The sequence below is a fragment of the Pseudoliparis swirei genome, chromosome 2, assembly GCF_029220125.1.
Source record: "Pseudoliparis swirei isolate HS2019 ecotype Mariana Trench chromosome 2, NWPU_hadal_v1, whole genome shotgun sequence".
Taxonomy (NCBI): domain Eukaryota; kingdom Metazoa; phylum Chordata; class Actinopteri; order Perciformes; family Liparidae; genus Pseudoliparis; species Pseudoliparis swirei.
In genome coordinates this window covers 6,974,129-6,997,505 of record NC_079389.1, presented here as the reverse complement: position 1 = coordinate 6,997,505, position 23,377 = coordinate 6,974,129, and the positions used below count along the sequence as shown (strand labels likewise).

The following is a 23,377-nucleotide window of genomic DNA, read 5'->3' as shown; positions in this document are numbered from 1 at the left end:
AACCATTGTCATGAAATGTAATGAAATTGATTAATTTAATTCGTGGACTTTTTAGTGCTCTTTTTGCTTCAGTCGACACAGTATGAGTGATAAACAGAGCAAAGATTTATGGTGTCCCGTCCACCCTCATAACGGACAATTTTTGAGTATATATCTTACCAAGCACACACACACACACACACACACACACTCAACATTGTGCAGACCAGCAAGTCCTAAGAAACGGTCGTAAGCGGTGTTCTCATGCGGTCATGCAGCATGTGAGCCCTGCTGGCTGGACGGCTGATGCTGCTGCTCCTGGTCTGACGTCCCAGAGGATGAACTTTTGTTTTCAGTTCTGTTTCACTGACTTACAGTCCACTTGTGCTCATGTTAGGTCACGGATTTATTGAGCTGAAGTACAACGTAAGCCTGCGTGACATTGATGAGTGGGTAGTATGTTTTTTTTGTGGGGGGGGGTGGGGGGAGGTAGAGAAGCAGTTTTCTTAACTTTTAGACCCCACCACTTTAGAGCCATGCACTTACAGCTGTTCTGGTCTTCTGGTCCCAAATGATGACAGGCAACATTAACCTGGTAACGCTTAGTCATGCATCAGCAGACTGCCAACTGACTGCTGTGTTTGTTCATTGTGTGTGTGTGTGTGTGTTCTCTGCAGATGTGTCTGCTTTTGGTTACAGAAGGCCTGAATTATGTAAATAAATGAACACAACAGTTCTCATAAAATGAAGGACACAGAAAACATGGCCCTGTTTTATTGAAGAACGTGTATATAATATGTCTCCAGGTAAAGGGCTCTCAACGTGGCCCTCTGGTTTCTCTGGAGCGTTGCCTTTTAACCACTGTGTCATCTGTAGTGATTGCCACAGCTCCAGACCCTCCTCACTCTATTCTTCGGTCACTCCCACCTCGTTAGTCTAACTCCCTTCACCTGTTCACTCACCTGCCTCTGATCACCAATCAAGTCACTACTTAGGTCCCCTTAGTCGCACTTGTCCTCTAATAAGTCTAATTTCTGAAATGTCTAACTGCTTTAAATGCAACCAACTAAATCTATATTTACTTCTATTCAATGGGGATTTTTCCTTTTTCCTCTCTGGCCTTGTGCCTAATTGCTGCATCAATGTTATCATAACTATTATGATGGTTATTATTATGTTCATATAGTTGCAGCATATGCTAAAGCAGGGGTGGCCAACACGCGGCTCGCGAGCCTCATGCGGCTCTTTGCCTGGTGTCATGCGGCTCTTACGTTCATATCTAAGTTTGTGTTTTTTTGTATGTGCGTGTTCGCTATGCTTGAGTTCAATACGGTATTTTTCGTCAAACGCGCATGCGTGAGATGAAAAAAAGTTTCCCAGTGCCAGGGGCACGGGTCTACTCAAACTCGTGGGGAAAAAACCACCACATCCGAATGTCGAGGGCGTTTCGTCACGTGGTGGGTACGATGATGAAAGTCCGAAAAAAAACACTGCACTTACGCCATGAACGCCGCATTATGGGCAGCTGGATGTCCCACTATGGCTAAAGTAGTTTACGGTGACGCTTTCGCCAGCCGCCCTCAATTCAGCGGACACGGTGAAGAGCAGAGCGGGAGAAGAACGCATCCGAATATCGAACTCTCTTCTTCTAAAGTGGTTTTTTGGTGGGCGTTTGATTATTTCTCCCCCCCCCCAAGTACCCCGTTCTATTTTCGGACACCTTTTCTGATTTACACCATCTGAAGGAATTGCTCGAGTGGCAACAACGGAATTAAGCCAGATTTGAAGAGGATTGTTCAAGGCAAGGAATCCCAAGTCCCACTATGCAACATGCATAGTAAAGAAAAACGCTATTGTAAATTATTCTATTTTTGTTTGTGGACTTGGTTGAACTGAGATAATGTGTGTTTGTGTGTGTGCGTGAGACAGTGTACACAATGTTCATTGTTGAACATGACAGACCTGTTGTCTTAGTAATTATCATGTTGGTGTGTGATCAGAGGTGTGTGTGTGCGTGTGCGCAACAACACATATATGTATGATGTGGCTCTTTGCGGTGACAGTAAAAAATGTGGCTCTTAGTCTCTGACTGGTTGGCCACCCCTGTGCTAAAGCATGTATTTATTTATTACCACTGCAACAATTCCACTACATATTTTCTCTTCCCGCCACACATCACATAGATAGACGACTCGGGCGGATACTGCTGCCTCTTTCACACACACACACATATTCGCAGATACCATTCACAACCCAATCTAATGGTAATCTATCCTCCCCAGACTCTTGTCATTTCATTACGTACATCATCGTGACTGCTTTATGTTTTTGTTTGTCGTACGTCTGTCTTCCATGTTTTCTACTATATGTATTATTCTTTTGTCACATCGCTTCACCAATAAATAAAAAAAGAAGACAAGAAAAAAGGAAAAAAGATATATATCTCTGTATTTAAAAAATAATAATTCACACACACACTCACACATGCTCACACAAACACACTCACACACACAAACACGCTCACACACGCTCACACATGCTCACACACACTCACACACACACACACAGTTTACCGAACAACTTGCACCAGGAGACGTGTCTTCCTAGTATGGCAGTCAGGCGGAGCGTCCCCTCCTCCACACTTCACTCCTCTCCTCTCGGCCTCTCAGTACCACAGAAGGCCAGGAATGTCAGAGCAGTCTGAAATAACATATCTATCCTCCCACACTCATCTATGATTATTCTATAATTTTTTTCTCTCCTGTTTCAGTGAATCTAGCCAGGACAGCGTAGTCGTGGTCAGTAGCACCTGTGTGGAGAAAAACCGCCATTAAAAACCTCAAACCACAAAACATCTGGGCGAGAGTAAACCTGCTGAGTTACTGATGTAATAGATTCTATGACATCAGAATCAGCTGAGTAGATGCAGCGATGCAGCTAGCGTGTGAGCTTTCTAATGTGCACGTGTGTGTGTGTGTGTGTTACTCCTACATTTATTATAACGTATTGTGTCGCCTGCATCGCAGCACGCTCCATAACTGTCTCGTTTCGTGCTGCTTAATGAGCCCTGCTGCCAAGTGGGATCCTTCTGGCGTTAATGGGGTAAAACTATCCTGATTGTCTCCATGTGGAAGCCGTGGTCCGTGGTGTAACGGCAGCAGCATGTCTTTATCCAGGTTAAACCTCTGAGAACAACTCAGGCCCTACAGGCAAGGACTCTCTTCAACAAACAGCAGAAAGAAAAGCAAGTGAAGAAATAAAAAAAACTCTACCTGTTATTTCAGCGAGAACCACTGAGGCCACCAAAAAATAAATAAATGTTTACGTAAAGGTTCGTGGAGACGTTCAATTTAACAACGTTGCGCAATATTTCGCTGAAAACAAAGCCAAAATCTCATCGTAGTCATTAAGAGTAATTTGATCAGCCAAACCCAAAACGTAGTGATGCAACAATACGGCTATAGTAATACGTCCGCCCACATGGGGAGGCTGGTGCTGGAGTCACAGCTGTGTAAAGTTAATTGGAAACCATTATTATCCACTGATTTACACACATCTCTTTCTCATTGCAAGTCATGGGTAAGCCGTTTGGGCCGTTGCTACTCTAGGAAAGTAGTTCTGTGACAGTGTGGTTGCCCTGGCGATGGCATGACCTCCTTCATTGCTTAAAGTCCTTAGGTGGTAGAACACGTCAACACTCTCTAGCATACTGGCCTCTTGCGTCATAGCTGGCCCTGTTCAGGAGCTATAGCTGCTAACTGTATCTGTTGTTTAGTGTGTAGCTCACAGTGAAACGCTTATCAGTGGGGAAGGAAGGAAGGATCCTCTCTCAGCGGAGGAGATAAAGAGAGAGGGAACTCTCCAATCAAATCACTTTCTCTGACTACAGAGGTTTTCACATTACTGGGTCAGGAAAAATGACTGAACTTGATAAGAGCAGCCAGAACTTGTGTGCATGACTCTGGCTCAGTTTCCTAACTTTACATTAGGTCTTGTAAACAAAGTCTATTGTCTTAGCATGCATGCGTGTGTGTGTGTGAGAGAGAGAGAGAGAGGGCAAGAGAGAGCGAGAGAAAGAGAGAGTGTGTTTGCGATTATATATTTATTGTGTATAGTCATTAATTCATTCAATCCAATTCATACGTAGTATGGCGAAATCTCATCTCATGGTGTCTAATAACCATTACTGTATATTAGGAGGTTATCTAAATGTCAGCTTCTTACTGGTTCTTACTGGTTTAATGTATGTGTGTGTGTGTGTGTGTTATGTGTGTGTGATAAGGCATATCCTACATCCATTCATGGAGACCCCGGTGGTTTGTGAGATGCACACAGCGGTGGTGGGAGGTAATGGCAGGAATGTGATGTCATTCTCAGAAGAGTCTGTCGATGACATTGACCAGAAGTTTTGGGGGATTTTCAGTTAACATGGAAGGAAAGACACATCCAGCTGTTGGGAATGTTCAACCAATGTGAAGCGCTCCCGTGATGGGAACATGTTCTACCCCACCTAGTGGTTCAAATCAACACTGCTGCAATGCTGTTACTGAAAATAGAGCCAGTGGTAAGTTTGTTTTGTCAGTTAGAATAGTGTATACCCTCTACCTCCGCCCGGTGAGGTTACTGACCACGCAGCCCGGTGAGGTTACTGACCACGCAGCCCGGTGAGGTTACTGACCACGCAGCCCGGTGAGGTTACTGACCACGCAGCCCGGTGAGGTTACTGACCACGCAGCCCGGTGAGGTTACTGACCGCGCAGGATTTAAATGGCCCGTTCTGCACTCGCCTCAATGCCGACGATGCTGCTCTTGCTCCGGCTCTTTTTTAGGATCAGTTACCCAACAGCTCTATACACTCGCCCCTGGTTTACATTAAGAGTGTTTGTGTTAACGTGGGGATCTCCGGAGCGGCCGCTCTTGCTGTTTAAAAGTAAACATGACTCATCTCCTCCTCTCTGCTGGGCTCAGCGCTGTGATGTATCTCATGATGTCAGACTTATCAAGCAGGCGTTATTAGGAGAAGGAACTGATGTGAAGGCCTGTGGACGTGCCACCCGGTGCACCACGATGCCACAGATCCCTCTCCTCCACCTCCTCCTGGGGGAATTGTATGAGTTCGGTCAAAAGCAAACCCTCAAGCCAGAGTAAACAATCACAAACACACTGCCATACACACCATTATGATGAGGCACTGTTTTTGCACAGCGCCCAGGAAACGTAAACACTCTGCCAGCACACGCCATGCTGCTTTCTCACAGTTTGGAGACATCCAGACTCAGGAATGACATAAACACTCGTCTGGAGACACGTCCGACTGTCTGCGGCTCAGCGACACACAGCAGCCGCTGTATACTCACCGTGGACATTAACACGCTGCTGTTTAACGTCATCTGCATCTCCTCCTTCTCTCACCATCTGACTCTCTCACATATGCACACCATGTCCTGCGCTGAACCACAATGTAAACATATTCCATAAAAAGAATAAAGATAAAAGATAAAGCATTTCAAACATTGTAAGGACATGTATTTAATATTAAACTGAAGAGGAGGTCTTTATTATAATGTTGTTTTACTGAGCAGGTAATAGAAGTAGTATTTTTTTTTAATCTCCTGATACAGATCCCCAATATCCAAACTCAGGTAGACGAGTAGAAATATAATACAAATAGTACTATTTTAAATTTTTGAATATGTTTACATTATTAGAGGATCTAATGGGGATCTCATTTAAGGCAACGTTTATCATTTGGAAACAGTAACTGCAACACTCGACGAGTAGAAACAACCATGTTGCATAATTTTTCATTGACATTATTATTTATATTCAAAGACAGTTCATGAAATTGTGTTTTTGTGGTACAATGCATCCAAAAATGCTTTAAATTAAATTATTTGGTAAATGATGTTAAGTATCAGTCGTAGCTTTTTGAATGAAATGAACTCACCGCTGCAAATAAACAAAGCGGAGCAGATGAACACTGTATTTGATGTGGGTCAGTCAGTTAGAAGGTGTGATGTAGTGAATACCTGGACCTCAACATGTTACAGACCTTGAGTAAATGTACTTTATCTTCCTTCTTTTCATCTGAGGGTACTCTGTGAGTATCATCCTTCATGATGTCGGCCTTTAGAAATAATATTCATGCAAGATAATCACACGACATCATCATTCGATACACCCTTGGATCTGTACGCAGCCCTCTGAAGATCCTCTTTTTAGACATCTACCTGACGACTGCGAGACTCATTCGCATGATGTTCTTTTTGTACAGATGTCAGTCGGGTCTGTGCGCCATATCCCCAATCTGGTGTTTGGGTTTATGGCGGTGCATCGTGGATATGGAAGGAAAACAAACGAGGACACATCTGAGAAACACCTGCAGATTACCGAGCTGTGTTTGGAGATCCATCGGGAGGGTCTTTCTTCACACTAGAGCGCACGTAGCGTCTTCGTCACCGCAGGCCAGTTTTGAGGCGTGCGTCAGGTCATGAACATGCAGGAATGTCTGAGCCTTAAAGGGGATGGAGAAAACTGTAGACAGGGGAGAAAGACATGTGAGGCCTGAGCAACAGGTGACTGAGAGAACACTGAGAGAAGCAGCTGTGATTTATTGGAGTGGTGCTGACGGTGTCCCGTGTTCCTTCATTGCATTAGCGTGCCTCAACTCCCTTGGTGAATTGTCAAAATCCTTAAAAAAGAATCACCAGGGGCTCTTATAGCTGCGTGCCAGCAAGTTTGCAATAATAAAAAACACGTGTGCTTAATTCTTAATTTTCCTTTCCCCCTGTTTGTCTTGTGATACTAATCTGATCTGAAGCAGGTGTTCCTGATGTTTTCTTTGAATGGCATAATAGTAATAGTTCTCCTGTGATCAAAATTTAAAAAAACACTCAAGCCACCAGAAGTTGAGAGGTGAGACGGAGTGAGTTGCACGTGTTTGAGAGAGCAATGAGGAATGCAGCAGGCCACACGTGTTGTGATAGGATGGAGGTCCTGAGAGTCGCTCTGTTCTCGGAGCTTTCCCATGGCTGGAGACACGGACTCACTTACATGTTGGAGAGCATTGCTTGGGAGAAGGAAGACACGGAACTCGTTTAACATTTGGACAGGATACTGAGTTATAGAAAATGTCAAATGAAGAGTGACCTCTGTATGGGATGGCAGGTTTAGAAAGTTGGGAAAGAATCAGGATGAAGGGTGACGGAGCCATTTATTTTGTTTTGGGCATGTGTGTGAGAACGAGACGGAGAGGGGAATATGTGTGGGTAGTGTAGCTGTTCACTCTCCGCCCGAGCCCGCTGAGCCGGTCCAAAGCTCTGACAGGCTTTTGGCTGGACGCCTTACACGTGAGTCCAGCAACAGCTGGATGATGGCGAGAAAAGGAGGAGGGGCACAGAGAGAGAGAGAGAGAGAGAACCGAGGCAGAGCAGGCCAGTTCCCAGGCTCCATCCTCCTGAGACCCCAGAGGAGAGGAAGCGAGGGGGGGCGGGTGGTGAAGCACCAGCTGCATTGATGTTCTGCCTGCTTATAGTTCTACAAAGTTAATCAGTGGCTTCAAAGTGACACAATCGCCTTTCTTTATGTAAGCCTTTCAATGCCGTTATCAATCAAATTAAAGCGGCTATCGTTCATGAACAATGATCAATAATGAACAATGGCTCCACGGCAGTTCTCTTCAGCTCTACAGTTTTTTAGCATCACTGTTCTGGTTCTCTGATTCACTCTCAGCACTGAAATAAAGTGTGCAGGTAAAATGAGAGTGAATGTTAGACTTAGATTCACATGTCAAAAACAGATGTTTATTTAATTGAAAGTAATCCATTTATTTATAAACGCTCAGCAGAAGTCGGTCTGACAGAAGCAGTGTGTCGTCAAAGAAGGGTTGATAAAAGAAGTTTGCAGCACACTCTACACATCGGATGAATGACATCAAAAGCCCTCGAGCTGTTGGCTGTTATACTCAATCTTCATTTTTTGCTCCTCTCTTCATGCTTATTGTTTTGTATTGTTTTGTCCCACTCTCTTTCTAAATGTGTCGTGTTCCAACGTGATGGATGAACCCCTCTTTATGTTTCTCCTCCTTCTCAGGGCTGCGGGGCATCATGTGGAAAATGTGACTGCAGTGGTGTGAAAGGAGGAAAGGTGAGATTTATTTAATGTGTCACTGTCAAATCAATACTGGTGTCAGTTTGCAGTCGATGTGAAGGGCTGTCCTCGCGAAGCAGCAGTCCTGACAGTGCTCCTTATTCAATTTAATTCAATTCAGTTTATTTTGTATCGCCCATTATCACAAAATACAAATTTGCCTCAGAGGGCTTTACAATCTGTACACATACGACATCCCTGACCTTTGACCTTACATCGGATCAGGGAAAACTCCCAAGAAATCGAAAAAAACAAAGCGTATGAATAGTTGGTAGCAGGCATGGACCCCGATCCAGACCTCCGTGATCCATCAGGCAGATGGAGGCTCATGTGGCTGACGTGGTCAGACTGCAGCTGGGCGCACGGGGCTCAGTCCCGGAGCAAAGACCAGGACGGGAACAGCGATCAGTTTGAATTCGAGCATGTCGGAACACACAGCTGGGCTGAGGAGCTCACTCCCACCAGAGGGAGGCTCTCAGGTACCGTACAGAGGTCCACGCGGTGGGGACACTTGCCCAGCCGGCTATGAGCCGTTAAGCTGTCGGCACTCCAACGTGAATATTAATCAGTGTCCTGAAACATAGAAAGTTGGAATTAAACCGTCTTTGGGAACGGCGGTTTTTCTATTACATTTTTCTTATGCAATTGTTTCTATGTTGTGTTATTGCAGGTCATTATTTAAAAGGTCTGGTGATATATTGTGTATTATTATTATATTGTCAACAACTCACAAACAAAGTAAATACATGTATCCGGTGAACAAGTATTGGCTTTGTGGGAAAGGAACCAGGAAAGGACATATTTCAGGCACACAAAAATCAAAACATTTCAGACGTTTCTTTCATGTTTGCCTTTTTGCCACTGCATTATGGGATAATTGTGTACCTCCTGATAACTTTAAGACCGAAATAAAGGTTGAATTGACATGTGCAACCTGCTAAGAGGGGTCACGACTCACATCGCTTTGTTTTAGGTTGTCGCAAGTAAAGGAAATTGGGAACCACAGCTTTATAAAGTGTCGTTGTTTATAACGAGAACTCCTGCTGTGTTCGTGTGCGTGTGCATTATGACGACGACAGAGTGTTATCTGTCCTCTTTGTGCAACAGCCTGGCCTTTTATGGCTCATTCCTACAGCAACAGTAGCCAAACATTCAGCTCCACCGACATCAACAGATGTGCTCACTGTGTTCAATGGAGCTCGGCCAACCGATTCAAAGCACTCCCCCAAAAAAACCTGTGTGAGCTTTATTTCCAATGACGTCACAACAGGAGTTGCCTTGGTAACCCTATTGATGATTCCCATGGTTCAAAATACAGTTTTTCTCCCCACTGATTGAAGTCAGATGTGTTTTGGAATGAGAATCGATCTAACGGTTTTCAGTATGATAGACACGACTTTATCAGCTCAGAGAGGGGCTGGACTCTAGGAGAGCTTTCAAAAGGCAATGCTGCCATCTAGTGGCAGATAGTGGAAACAACATCCAGTCAGTTTGAGGTCAGCCTGAAGGTCACAAACGGAATTATTTGGGACCAATATATATATATATATATATATATTTTTAACACTGTGCATAAACAACATTCAAAACAATAGTTTTAGTAGTTGAAGTCAAATACAATGAAGTGTTTAAAAAAAATAATAAATAATTATTGTTAGGTATTTTGAAGTTGTCTGGTATAGATATTTTTTTGAAACAATAGTTTTAGTTGTTGAAGTCAAATGCAATTAATTAAAATTATTATTAGTATTATTATTGTTAGTTATTTTTAAGTTTTCTCTGTTTCAAAAGATGTGTGCCATAAGTTGTTCCTTCAAATTTCATAAATAGGAATATTATTTTATCCTTATATCATTACAGTTTTTTTCAAGCGCTACCAAGCGTTTGTCCAAGCAGTGGTCACATTTTCAAAACTCTAAACACAATTAGCACAGCATCGGTCTTTTGTGGCCGTACCATTCACACATTTCATGTCGTTTTCAAACAATATGCAGTCAGTGAACACATTTCCACAATGCTTACATTTTCTTAACAGACAAGCTATACCTCCCAACACAACTATGGATTGTTTTTGTATTATTTACGAATGTTAACACACAACATCCCACAATGGCAAAAACAATATTCCAAACCTTAGATACAGTCTAAAAACCTGTTTTGCAATGATATCAGTTATAAAACAATATATCTCAGCTGATAATAAACAAACAATTGATTCCCCATCTCCTCCTGATGGTAGGTAAGTTTGGAATGTTTTTGAGAAATATGTTTTAGCAAGTTTTGGATTAGAATTTATGTTTTGATTATGACAGGTTGAGATGTTGATCACACAGACACCGCCTACATTGACTAACCGAATGTTGTTCAATCATCTATTGCAGCCGTTGCCCCAAAACATAGTTTATTTGTAAAAAAAAAAAGAACGAAACAGTTTGGATTGAACAATAGTTCCCCCCCTTTTTATCTGGGCTTGTTGCCGTTGTGTTTTTGTTCAGAATGCTCTTGTGTGTTTCTTGGATATTTTGTTCACTGTAAGCAATACTGTAAAAAATGTCCTGTTCCATCAGACTGTAAACATTTTATACTGTACCTCCTGTAGTAAACAGTAAAGAGAAAAAAATTGATTAGTTTTTTACTGGAATGCTTTTGAATGTGAACATTACATGTGGACATACAGTTCCCAACCAAGAAATGTAGTGTAAAAACAGTGGATTGCATGTTTTGCATGCAAATACCTGAAACACTGAAACATAAAAGTCTATGCAGTTTTTGTAATGTCAGCAACAGCTAGTGTTTTGAAACCTGGTGAACTTTGATCGACTGGAAGGGCCTTGTGAAGTGAAAACAAGAGTTATTCTTTGACAGAATAATTTCATTTTGAGTCAGATTTCCAGTGTTTTGGTAAAGTTAGTGTCTGCAGAAAAAGATGTTCTATTTTGAAATTAAGAGTTAGTATATATTTAACAAAACGTGCTTTTGACAAGAAAATTATCCATTTGGCCAATTGTGCTTTGTAGGTGTGAGTCTGTGTTAAGAGTTTAGAAAAAGTATCTGAAGTATGGGTGAGCGCTTGTTAGCGATTGAAAAAAACTGTAACCTGACAGTCTGTGTTTCACAGGGTGAGCGTGGATTTCCTGGTCTTCAAGGTAACATGGGATTTCCAGGAATGCAGGGACATGAAGGTCCTCCTGGACCAATGGGCACCGCGGTCAGTACACACACGCACACACACACACACACACACACACACACACACACACACACACACAGGATTAACCTTACCGAACCTAATTTTTGTGAACCCGTTTTAAACACAAAGATCAACTTTTAAGATTATAACTCATTTAGATGATCATGATGTCACTTGTTTCTTTTAGGGAGGTCTGGGTGACCACGGATCTCCTGGACTGAAGGGAGTGCGGGTAAGTGACTAACCATCATAATGACCACATGCAGTACGATGTGATACATGCCACAGTCATGCTCCTATGGCTGTCATCTTGCAGGGTCCTTCTGGTCTGCCAGGTTTCCCAGGAAACGCAGGACTACCAGTAAGTTCCTCCGATCGGTCTCACATTCTGCAGATGTTGTCCCTGTAACTTTAAATAGTCTCAAATGGTTTATTTGTGTGCTCCCACTCTTAGGGTATCAATGGAAACGATGGCCCACCAGGTGTGCATGGTATCCCAGGATGCAATGGGACTAAAGTAAGCCGCTTCAAACAGTTTCGACTGTTTCAAACCAAATTTCTTCACTGTTTGTGCCTTCTGACTGTGTGTGTGTGTGTGTGTGTGTGTGTGTGTGTGTGTGTTTCAGGGAGACAGAGGGGGGGATGGCACTCCTGGTTATGCTGGTCTTCAAGGACCTCCTGTAAGCAACTGTACTCACATCACAACCAACCACCACACATTTCAGTTCTTGCCACTGCCCCGTGGTAAAAATATGGAAAAGCATTATAGCTTCATGAACAGCTTCCTTGTTTTCATACCGACTGGAATACATTTTTGGGAGTGGTCCGGTTGTCTTTGAGCAGCCCTCCTCAGCTCACAGAGAATTGTGATGCAGTGTGAAGTTTAAACATCACAACTATCATAACCTACATGACATGGCAGTGTGTCAAATCAAAAATATTCATCCTAACTGTCCTCTCTTCTCAGGGTATCTCAGGAATTCCTGGAATGAAGGTCAGCTCAAATATATAAAGCGTTAATGTTCACATGCAAATATCAATGTCCCATCTGTATGTATGACGAGACGTTGTTCGACCGGACCGTTTATTTTGGTTGTGTCCCCTGTAGGGCGACCCTGGCGGTGTTATCGGGATTGTCCCCCTGAGAGGAGACAGAGGATTCCCCGGGACACCTGGATTACCTGTGCGTTGTGTGTGCACGTTGAAAGAAAAAGAGACAAACTGAGTGTGATCTGAATCTTCATGAGAGTTCTTTCCACACGTGTCTTTCTCTCCCAGGGATCAAATGGACTTCCTGGACCCATCGGACCTCCAGGACATCGAGGATATCATGGACCCAAAGTGAGTTACTCCGACAGGGGTGGACTCTTTATGACCTCACAGGAGCTATGGGATATTGGTTATGCAGAGATATATGATAAGTATAACCTGTGTAGATGTTTAAACCTGGAAGATGCTGTTGGATGCTTTGTCATGTGTAATAATATACATTACTGATATTATCAGTTTGTTCCACTCACTGAATAACTGCTTGACAGGGTGAAACTGGATTCCCCGGCCCTCCTGGAGAGATGGTAAGACCAATTATATATCGAGATTTTACATTTGTAAAACAGAATCCACCGTTCTCTGACTTCATCCCACAGCTGAGATGTCTGAGGAACTCATTGTGTTCGTCCTTGCAGGGTGACAAGCTGTCCTTTGAGAGTGAGAAAGGAGATAAGGTGAGATTTCTTTAAATATATATGTTGTGTGCAAAAAATGCTACATTTCTGATATGATGCCTTCACTGACCTACCGTGAGGGAGCAGTATAGCGCTTAACGGGTGAGTAGAATGGGCAAATATATTTCTATATGTGTGTTTTCAGTTATAAATAATGAATCAATAAAATTTTGATGGCATTATCCTAAAAAAACCATGTAATTCAGCAGCCTTTTTTTAAAATCACCACATTTGGAGAAACTATGTTTTTACTGGATGATTTGCTTTTTTGAATTACATTTGGTGATTAAATGTTTCTATTTTTTGTGGGGAAATAAAAATAAAAAAAGGAGAAAAAAAAGGATTAAATTGTCAACGCATTGCTCTCGTGAAAAACGTGTTTGCTCGAAGACGTTGTTGTGGACGTTGTTGTGATCGTTGTTGTCATCATTGTTGTGATCGTTGTTGTCTTCCTGCAGGGTGACCCAGGTTTCCGTGGCCCCCCCGGCCCTCCCGGACCTCCATCACAGGGAGTGGAAGGATACACCACCGTGCACATCCCTGGACCACGGGTACTCAGCACTTTAAAAACACAGCATATATTGGGCTATTTTTGCCTATCAATGAATCACAAGTGCTAAATATTGATGACTTGGACTCCGTGTTATTTCCTGAATGTGTTTTTCTGTTGGTGAAGGGTGAGTTAGGAGGACTGGGGGAGAAAGGAGACAAAGTGAGTTATTTTTCTTTAAAATGTTGATATTTATGACCTGCAGTAGATTACTGTGCACACAGGCTGTCTGACACACCTGATTTCCTTCGCAGGGCTATTGCACCCCACATCTTAACGGTGTCAAAGGTGAAATCGGTCCACCTGGAGGAATAGTAAGTGATCAACATGCGTCCCTATGGGATGGTACAATGAACGAAGAAAGAGTTCAAGAGACAGTAAAACTAATTAAAGTGAGTGTTTCGGTCATATCAGGGTAAATCTGGCAAGGGTGGAGAGAACGGGCCACAGGTAAGAATCATTTACCGTGTTATTCGCCTCCGATACTCTACAGCCTAACAGTTGTTTGCTTTAATCTTATGAAATATGTATCGCTAAAGTACGGACTGTTTTCATACAGGGAGAAAAAGGCTTCTCCGGATCCCCTGGATACACTGGTTCTCAGGTGACTAATGCACCTTTTATTTACTCTGCACAACCTCAAGACTTGACTCTGGAACTGAGATGATCCTGGAGGTTTGAGGTCCGACAGACTAAACTCTCTCGTCTTGTTTCAGGGTGAAAAGGGAGAAAGAGGACCACCAGTTCATGTGAGTAATCTCTCTCCTCCCTCTTTTCTTTCACTCTTATCCTCTCACTCTCTTTCCCATCAGATACAAAGACAAGGATGAGTTATGAAAGGATATTAGTGGATGTGACCACGTATTAATTAAGTGGCAAATCACTGATTTTACCGTTGGAAAATGGCATCAAATGATATCACTAGAGTCCGACCTGTAGCTTCTAGTGAGAACACCAACGTCATGTTCATTTAATTTAACAGTTTGAGGAAGAATTTACACACGGATTACTTTAACCCTTGTGTTGCCTTCGGGTCAATTTGACCCGATTCAATATTTCACCCTCCTGTTGCCTTCGGGTCAATATGACCCGATTCAATGTTTAACCCTCCTGTTACCTTTATATTTACTAACATATTTTACCCTTGAGGTCAATATGACCCCAGCTATTAAAATCTCCAGAACATTATTAGAATTAATATTGTTTTCCAAGTTTAAGTGTGAGGTACTTTATGTTTGTTTGTTGACTCCCGAAAGAACACCGACATTAAACATTGAATCGGATCAAATTGACCCGAAGGCGACAGGAGGGTTAAATATTGAATCGGGTCAAAATGACCCGAAGGCAACACAAGGGTTAAAGACTACAGCTGCACACACATTACATATGGCACGTATTCTGTGTGGTATAGTTGTTAAACTCCTTATCTTTAAGTTTGACACTTTTAGGACAGAAATTCTGATGCAAATTAACATCTAAAAAAAAAGATTCTATATTGTAGATATCCTGGCCGTGTAGAGAAGCTAGTAGTAATTAATTGAGTCCCTCTGCAGCCTCCTGGCTGTGGCCTTGACTCGAGTAATCCTGGGATGAGCTTGAAGAATACACATTGTACCAGAATACCTGCAAAACCAAGCAGGGTGCCTTTTACAAAAAGGACGCTTCTGAGTTGCATTATGGGAAATGTAGGATCCTCTCCTCGCTACCGTGATGAACAAGTGTGCTCCAGGGTGTGGCAGTACACTGTGACATCACTGTGACATCACTCTGACATCACTGTTCAGCGTATTTGGTGATGCACCAGAGGGCAATGAGTTCAACCTGACTCAAGCTTACTCTTTAAAGGCAGGATGTATCTGCCTTTTCTACATTGATTTTGACAAGTTTTTAAAAATATGTCTCTCACAAAACCCCAAACTTACTGGAAGTGTAATTCTAAATAATTCAAAACCCTTTAAATTAGAAATAATAGCTTAATCTATTCTAATCGTAAAAAAGCAGAAGTATTTAATCCTACGAAAGTGTAACTCCGATCTCTAATTATTTAAATATTGATATTTTGCTTCAGTGCTGCAGCGATAGTCAGCGCTAAAAAGGAAAGATGACAACTTAAACTTAATCCCAAACAATGGCCGTGCATCCTTAATCTCTGTAATTAATATAATTTCAGGGTGATGGTGATGGTTCCCCTGGGCCTTCCGGTCCTCCTGGATTTCCAGGATTAGAAGGAGAAAAAGGTAAAGTGAGGCTGTATCTTAGTGCTCTACGCATATTCAGACACGCACACATGCGCATAAACACACATTTTGGATCGGGTTCCATGATATGATATTTGTCTCATAATCCACAGGTTTTGCTGGTCCTCAGGGGGAGGCAGGTCCACCAGGTACAATGACACACATCGTGTGAGACCACTGCCAGAGGCGGCATCTGTCAGTCAGAATAACACTCTGGCTTCTTTGACTTCAGGCCGCTACGCCGAAGGGCCTCGAGGGGAGAGCGGTCAGACGGGAAGCGCTGGAGAGAAAGGAGACAGGGGTCTCGATGGAGAGTCTCTCGTTGGACCTCCAGGACAACCAGGGACCTCTGGACAAGCCGGACCCCCGGGAATACCGGGTATGTCTTATCTTTGAATAATATAACACACATTTACACAATTGACATCAATGGACACCTTGACATGTTTCTATAATGTAATGTGTGTGTGTGTGTGTGTGTGTGGCCACACAGTTAACCCTAATGAATGTGACATTGAGAAAGGAGCTCCTGGCCCCGCTGGACCTCCAGGGTTACAAGGGGAATTGGGACAGAAAGGTAAGAACGTCTAATATTAATGATGATTAATACGAGTCGTCAATAAATGTATTTTAATTCTATCTTTTGTATTTTTGAGGGCTAGAGAAACATTTGTGGGCACATGTACAAAATGTGAATGGACATTGGATTCATTTTTAAAATTTCATTCCATTTTAATTCCAGGTGACTTTGGAGATACGTGTGTTCAGTGTGAGAGCTTCGGCCCTCCTGGAGCATCTGGTCCAGAAGGGCCCAAAGGAGATCGAGGCGAGTGAACAGTCATCATATTCAAATACCATGCTGGTGTCGAGCCACACAACCATTGCAGGGTTCACACGGTCATGGAAAACCTGGAAAAGTCATGGCATTTTTAAATGCTTATTTCCAGGTCTGGATAATTTAATCCAAAAGGTTTTGGAAAGTCACATTCACATGATCATTTACGCTGAGTTTTAAATAATTAATCTGTTTTTAAAAGAAAGACGCTCAAAATATAAACCGGCATACACTCTCATACTCGGGTCGCACATTTTTTTCTTCCGCGCTGCCAGTGAACGCACCTTAACTGAAAACTTCGGTGGCCATAGCAACAGTAACTCCGGGATAATCCACGATCATGTTTTCACCGAGATTTCACAAAATGTTTGCTCATGGAAATTTGGTTTAAAGTCCTGGAAAAGTCCTGGAAATCCATTGGTCGACATGTGTATGAACCCTGCATCGGATCTATTTCACCTTCTGACAGTTTTTATTATTTGTATTATTACTATTTATAATTTTCTTAGGATATTATCTTAATTCCAACATTTCCTGTGCATTGATTCCCACTAGATTACTAGTGAATGAGTATGAATATGTAACATTGTCCATTTTCACCTGGCAGGACCTCCGGGGCCAGTAGGCGGTAAGGGAGATAAGGGCGTGTCCGGCTTTTCTGGAGAACCTGGAAGACCCGTGAGTAAAATAATGTTCGAAATTTCACAATTCATCCGTCATTTCATCGAGGAAAATGCAGCAATAATACATCTTTGGACCTGTGTACAGGGTTCTGCAGGTATTCCTGGCTTGATTGGAAAACCCGGTGCCGTTGGTGAGCCAGGAGACATCTTTGCAGCTCCGGGTCTGAAGGGGGACGAAGGTCTGCCCGGTCTCTCTGGTACATCAGGGCAGCCAGGACTGGATGGACAGCCAGGGAGAGACGGCCTCCCAGGTATACCTGGCTTCAAAGGAGAATCGGTAAGTGTGTGTCTGTGTGTGTGTGTGTGGTTTGTTTGGTGAGGGAAATATCAGATCATCAGGACACCATGAACTCCACCAGTCAATATTTTAGTATCATTTAGATTTATTGTCAACTTAAATCAAAGTAAAGTGCATATCACCTTTTTTTCCGATTACTTTCAGGCCCAAGAAGGCCTCAAGGGTGAGCACGGACCCGCTGGGGACCCCGGTGTGACTGGGCCTCCAGGTGAGAGGGGTCAACCGGGCCTGCCGGGCTTCGGCCGGCCAGGAGAGTCTGGAGAGAACGGCAGTGCGGGGAGACCCGGCATTCCTGGAACTCCTGGACCCGCTGGTAGGCGTGCCGTACACACAGAGTGACAACAACAACAACAGATACTCACTGTTAGGTTCAAACGAGATCCGAGCTCCCAGTGTCGAAAAAAAGTCCCTGATTCAGAAAGTTATAATTTAAAGTATTTAATAAAAGAATAAGGATCACAACGAGTCCATAAGCTGAGATGCAACTAAATGCAAAAATACTTATCTGTCTATCATATCTGCGTGAACGGACACACGTAAACACGCTTTCCAAATATCCGAGGTTCATACAACGCATCGCTCTCTGGGCTTAAAGCCAATCATTGGTTAGTGTGTAGGTCACATGCACAGGCCTTCACATTTCACAGCATGCTATTGGCTAACCCCCACAGGAGGCGGGCTAATCATATCCACTAATCAACAATGCTACTTCCGCTAGCATAAGGTCCTTCACAATAAGATGGGCTTCAAAATAAAATGTTTGCTTCCGGTTAAAAAACAACTGTTTTGACGATCTCTAGTAGAAACTCCCAGTCAATACATTTCATTCATACTCGCGTCATGCCATAGTTATAATAACCATAACACATCTTACAGTCAGTACAGTTACAAGAATAATACAATAAACATACATCAGTGACAGTAACTTTCTATGTTTTCATAATACATTCTTCAGAATATCCTTCGATATACTTTATTGATTATCAGAGCTTTCTTATGTAATAATTTAAAAACATAGACTTTCTTATTTACATGTGTAAGTATATATACAAACCATTACAACTCTACATGATGCACTCATATAGTCAAAGAAAAGTGAAATCAAACTGTATCCCAACTGCACATCTGAAACTCAGAAAACACACACACACACACTGATTCTTCCCATCCTGAACATGAAGCCACTGATAACATAAACCGTGTGTGTTCAGGTGAAAAAGGGGACTCGGGTAAAGGTCTGAGCACTCCTGGACCTCAAGGAGTACCTGGACCACACGGCAACACTGGCATACCTGGACTTCCAGGTGAGTCGGCATGTTTTCATTTCCAACTACACTGCAAACTATATCGTTTTAAATGAGTCCCTATGAGGGATAATCAGTTAACTTAATCTTGTCTGGTCAATAGAGTAACGTGAATGGAGGAGCAGAGCATTAGCATATAATAAATACATCGTGAGGATCTTTGGTGATTGGTCCTGTTTTCTGTTTTTATAAACTCACTTTTGTTTATTTAGTTTTCAACAACATAACAATATGTATTTTCATACAGTCACTTTTTGGGTAAATGTTTCAGTTGTATCTCTCGGTATCGTGTACAACACACAAAGAACAACACACATCAAATGGTGCTCACTCCAAGAAAGAAAGAAAAAAGAAGAGTGGAAAAAAGCACCAAAAATAATGAAATACAAATAAGATAAATAATTTAAATAATAACTGTCCACTCCTGAGTGTAGTGTTGTATGTGCTATGTGTGCTCTCAGAGAGGATTGTGTTTGATGTGTGTGTGTGTGTGTGTACAGAGAGAGTTAACATGATTGGTCCTGCTTACCGTGTAACGTGGTCTATGTTGCAGGTGACATGGGTCTGCATGGAGACCCTGGGGTGCCGGGCTTTCCTGGACATAAGGGCGACCAAGGCCACCCTGGAATTGGATTCCCAGGCCCACACGGCCCTAAAGGTAAGTGGCTCCATGTTGACCCTCTTCCCTCTCTCTGTGGACGCATCAAAGACATCCAATGGGTACTTACAGATCCCTTAAAGGTTCACAGTTTCATACGGCGTATGAATTGTGTGCACATGTAAAGAGCACGTGTGTTATCCATGTTTCTAGGATTCAATGGACTTCCAGGAGACTCAGGATTAACAGGAGATCCTGGAAAACCAGGACAGGAAGGCTTGAATGGAGAACCTGGTCGACCTGGACCAAAAGTGTGTATTTCTCTGCATTTTGTATTCATAATTAAATTACATATATCGTATGTAATTCAACATTCCACCTGACAGTTAGTGTTCTGTGCGACTTCCTAAAGTTAAAGTCAGGTTTGGATGACGCTCTTTGGATGTTGCTATGAAATATATATTTGAGAGGACTTGTGATGTCATGTGACCAGAAGGAATCATTACAGAGTTACAACACATTCAATGAATATGACAGAGTGTATGAATAGTTGGCAGTAGTCATGGACCACGATCCAGACCTCCATGATCCATCAGGCAGATGGAGGTAGAGAGGGGGGGGGAAGCTGGACCATGGCAGGAGGCATCAGGATTAGGGTTGGGTACCGAAACCCGGTGCGAATATGGTACCGGTTCCAATACAACCGGTATTACCCGGACCGAAACGCAACGCACATTTCGGTGCTTCTTTCCGGTGCCTGAGCCGATTAAAATTGAAAAAAACTATTGTTGTGAACTTCTCTGGTGACTCCGCCCTGTCAGCAGGTTACGATAGCCTATCATTTAACTTTGACAGCGGAGGCTGCGCCGTGTGCAGTGTTGCCAGGTCTGCGGTTTTCCCGCGGAATTGGGCTACTTTTGAAGTGTTGCCGGGTTGAATTTTTTGTCCGCTGGTTCGGGTAGACCTATTTTGCATGCAAATTACATGGATATCTTTAAATAAAAATCCATATTTTAAATGAAATAATTTATTTATACCCAAATCCTACCAAACTGACTCCAGATCAGCACGTACACGCCGACACATCCGCGCAGTGCCTTCGATCTCCGCGACCTTGTCCGTCACTATGGAAACATTGTCACGTGACATCTAAGCACTTTGGTGCTAGTGACGTCACGGAGCCCCGAACCAGAGTCTGTAAGTAGAAGTGATTTCCAGCAAAGCAGCAGGGATTTGTGAATCTCACAGGAGCGGTGGGCGATAGGCGGTTCAGAACCGCCTACACGGGAGGAGATTCATAGGCGAGTATGGTTATGAATCGCCTACCTCCCCAACGGGGTGGGACGGTTTGGCGAGAATCACCTCGTGTGATTACTCCTACACCCCATCCCGGGGTGGGTTTGGTTCTGTGGGATTCACAAATGGGGCCCTTTTAACCCCTTAGTTTAGTTTAGTTTAGTTTATTTTATTTTAGTTTAGTTTATTTCGATCAGCAAAATATACAACAATCAGAATTCAACAAAAGAAGAAAGTGGCTGACCGAAAGGGTCGAGGCTGAAGCTATCTAGCTTATAAGTGCCCGAACCTATGATTTCTCAAAAAAACTTATTTCAAAGAACCATATATATATATATATATATTAGTGCTGTGAAAAACAACGCGTTATGATTAAATTACAGGATTAATTAGTTAATTTTTTGTTTAGTTTAGTTTATTTTATTTTAGTTTAGTTTATTTCGATCAGCAAAATATACAACAATCAGAATTCAACAAAAGAAGAAAGTGGCTGACCGAAAGGGTCGAGGCTGAAGCTATCTAGCTTATAAGTGCCCGAACCTATGATTTCTCAAAAAAACTTATTTCAAAGAACCATATATATATATATATATTAGTGCTGTGAAAAACAACGCGTTATGATTAAATTACAGGATTAATTAGTTAATTTTTTGTTTAGTTTAGTTTATTTTATTTTAGTTTAGTTTATTTCGATCAGCAAAATATACAACAATCAGAATTCAACAAAAGAAGAAAGTGGCTGACCGAAAGGGTCGAGGCTGAAGCTATCTAGCTTATAAGTGCCCGAACCTATGATTTCTCAAAAAAACTTATTTCAAAGAACCATATATATATATATATATATTAGTGCTGTGAAAAACAACGCGTTATGATTAAATTACAGGATTAATTAGTTAATTTTTTTTACGCATTTAACGCATGTGCAGAATGAGCTTCCAATCCGTCTGTTGTTGGTCGTCTCTACAGCAGCATGTCATTCTGTCTCTACGTGTCTCGTTAACACGACTCCGATCTCCGTCTCGCGCGTGCCGCAGAGCTCCGGTGCCGGCGCCTGACGAAAAAAAATCACTTGCGCCCCCATCATGAAGGAGTTATGCTTAGGACACCAACATGGTTAGCAGCGGTACTGGACATGGACTTTAAAAGCAGTGTATATGGTTTGGCACGGGCATATTTTGAGTTCTGATATTGGGCTGGTTTTTGGGCTGGTTTTGTCACACAGACCTGGCAACCCTGGCCGTGTGTGACTACGTGAGCCCGTGTCGAGCACACCAGCGTCAGGCTGGGCGCGATGGGGAGACCGTCACCGGTCCCCCTGAACACGTGGAGACCGATTATGACGAGCAGCCTGAACTTAGATTAGTACCGTAACGTTGACTGCAAGTCTTGCATTCATAAAAGTAGGCCAAGAAATAATAAATTAGCCATTATAACCATGCTTAAGCTAGCTCGTAGCTAGCGCTAGCTACGGGCGTGACAGGCTGCTAGCAGATGTGTTGATGTCCAGCGGTCCCGGCTGTATACCCGGTGTTACCGGGAATATAATGACGGAGGAATAAAGACCGTGGGGCGTCACTTTGTTTCAGTGGAACTCTCGTTGTCAGAAGCAAAACTTTATTTGTCACGTGTCATCTTCAGTCCCTCTGATTGGTTGTTCTCTTTGCCCATCAAAACAGTGACAGGATTAACCCTATAAAGTCTGCACATGACAATACATATCACATCATATAATGGAGAACATATATTGTGTATGTTAACAGTCTGATATCCGTTGTTTGTCAGTGCTCCATGATAACGGCTTCTACAGGGAATATGGCCGAAGAGGTTTTGAATGTCCTCATTGTGCGTTTAAAAAAAAAGAAGTATCGGTTCAGGCAGCGTTTAGGCACCGGTATCGTTTTAAAAGTACCGGTTTAGCACCGGTATCGGTAAAAACCCAAACGATACCCATCCCTAATCAGGATACACTGAGATGTGAATGCCTTGTACAGTCACTGTTGCATGAGTTGAGTGTTTCTGTCTCTGCTGTGCAGGGTGAACCGGGGCAGGGTCTCCCAGGCTTAAAAGGTTCTCAGGGTCCCCCAGGAACTATTGGCTTCGAGGGAGAAAAGGGTTCCATTGGACAGCCGGGTATTCCCGGTCAGGAAGGCCAGACGGGACCCGCCGGGCCTCAGGGAGTCAAAGGTACTGCAACCCGGTTCACTCAGGAGTCCAAAGGCCCGTCATCTGCTCCGTGTACGACACTGTGTTCCTTTGCTCTTCTAAATAAGGTGGCGTGGGACCCCCGGGGACCCCTGGGCAGGTTGGCCTACCAGGTGCTCCAGGTAAAGGCTCCCCTGGAGCTCCTGGACCACAAGGACCAGCTGGAGACCAAGGGCCGTACGGTGAGCACAAACTTTGCATCCAAAACATATGGACCGTTTTCAAGGAAGGTGTTTAGACATGTGACATGAAGGTATAGTAATTATTGTATAATAAGGTCGTAATAATAATGTTCAAATGATACGATTTATGATGGCTTGATTCCATTTAGTT

The 23,377-nt window shown here is 42.9% G+C and overlaps 1 protein-coding gene across 1 annotated transcript in view; it reads left to right on the top strand.

The window, feature by feature from the left end:
- col4a1 (collagen, type IV, alpha 1) overlaps positions 1-23,377 on the top strand; it is a 50,692-nt gene that overhangs the window by 8,991 nt on the left and 18,324 nt on the right. The window contains 30 exon segments of the mRNA XM_056439255.1: positions 8,071-8,124; positions 11,246-11,335; positions 11,505-11,549; positions 11,634-11,678; positions 11,772-11,834; positions 11,944-11,997; positions 12,285-12,311; positions 12,426-12,500; positions 12,596-12,658; positions 12,856-12,891; positions 13,003-13,041; positions 13,500-13,592; positions 13,718-13,753; positions 13,846-13,905; positions 14,006-14,041; positions 14,151-14,195; positions 14,308-14,340; positions 15,762-15,828; positions 15,942-15,977; positions 16,061-16,207; positions 16,322-16,405; positions 16,571-16,654; positions 17,271-17,341; positions 17,432-17,623; positions 17,789-17,957; positions 18,856-18,948; positions 19,502-19,606; positions 19,760-19,857; positions 22,876-23,026; positions 23,113-23,226. Coding sequence (XP_056295230.1) covers positions 8,071-8,124; positions 11,246-11,335; positions 11,505-11,549; positions 11,634-11,678; positions 11,772-11,834; positions 11,944-11,997; positions 12,285-12,311; positions 12,426-12,500; positions 12,596-12,658; positions 12,856-12,891; positions 13,003-13,041; positions 13,500-13,592; positions 13,718-13,753; positions 13,846-13,905; positions 14,006-14,041; positions 14,151-14,195; positions 14,308-14,340; positions 15,762-15,828; positions 15,942-15,977; positions 16,061-16,207; positions 16,322-16,405; positions 16,571-16,654; positions 17,271-17,341; positions 17,432-17,623; positions 17,789-17,957; positions 18,856-18,948; positions 19,502-19,606; positions 19,760-19,857; positions 22,876-23,026; positions 23,113-23,226 — 2,305 coding nt within the window.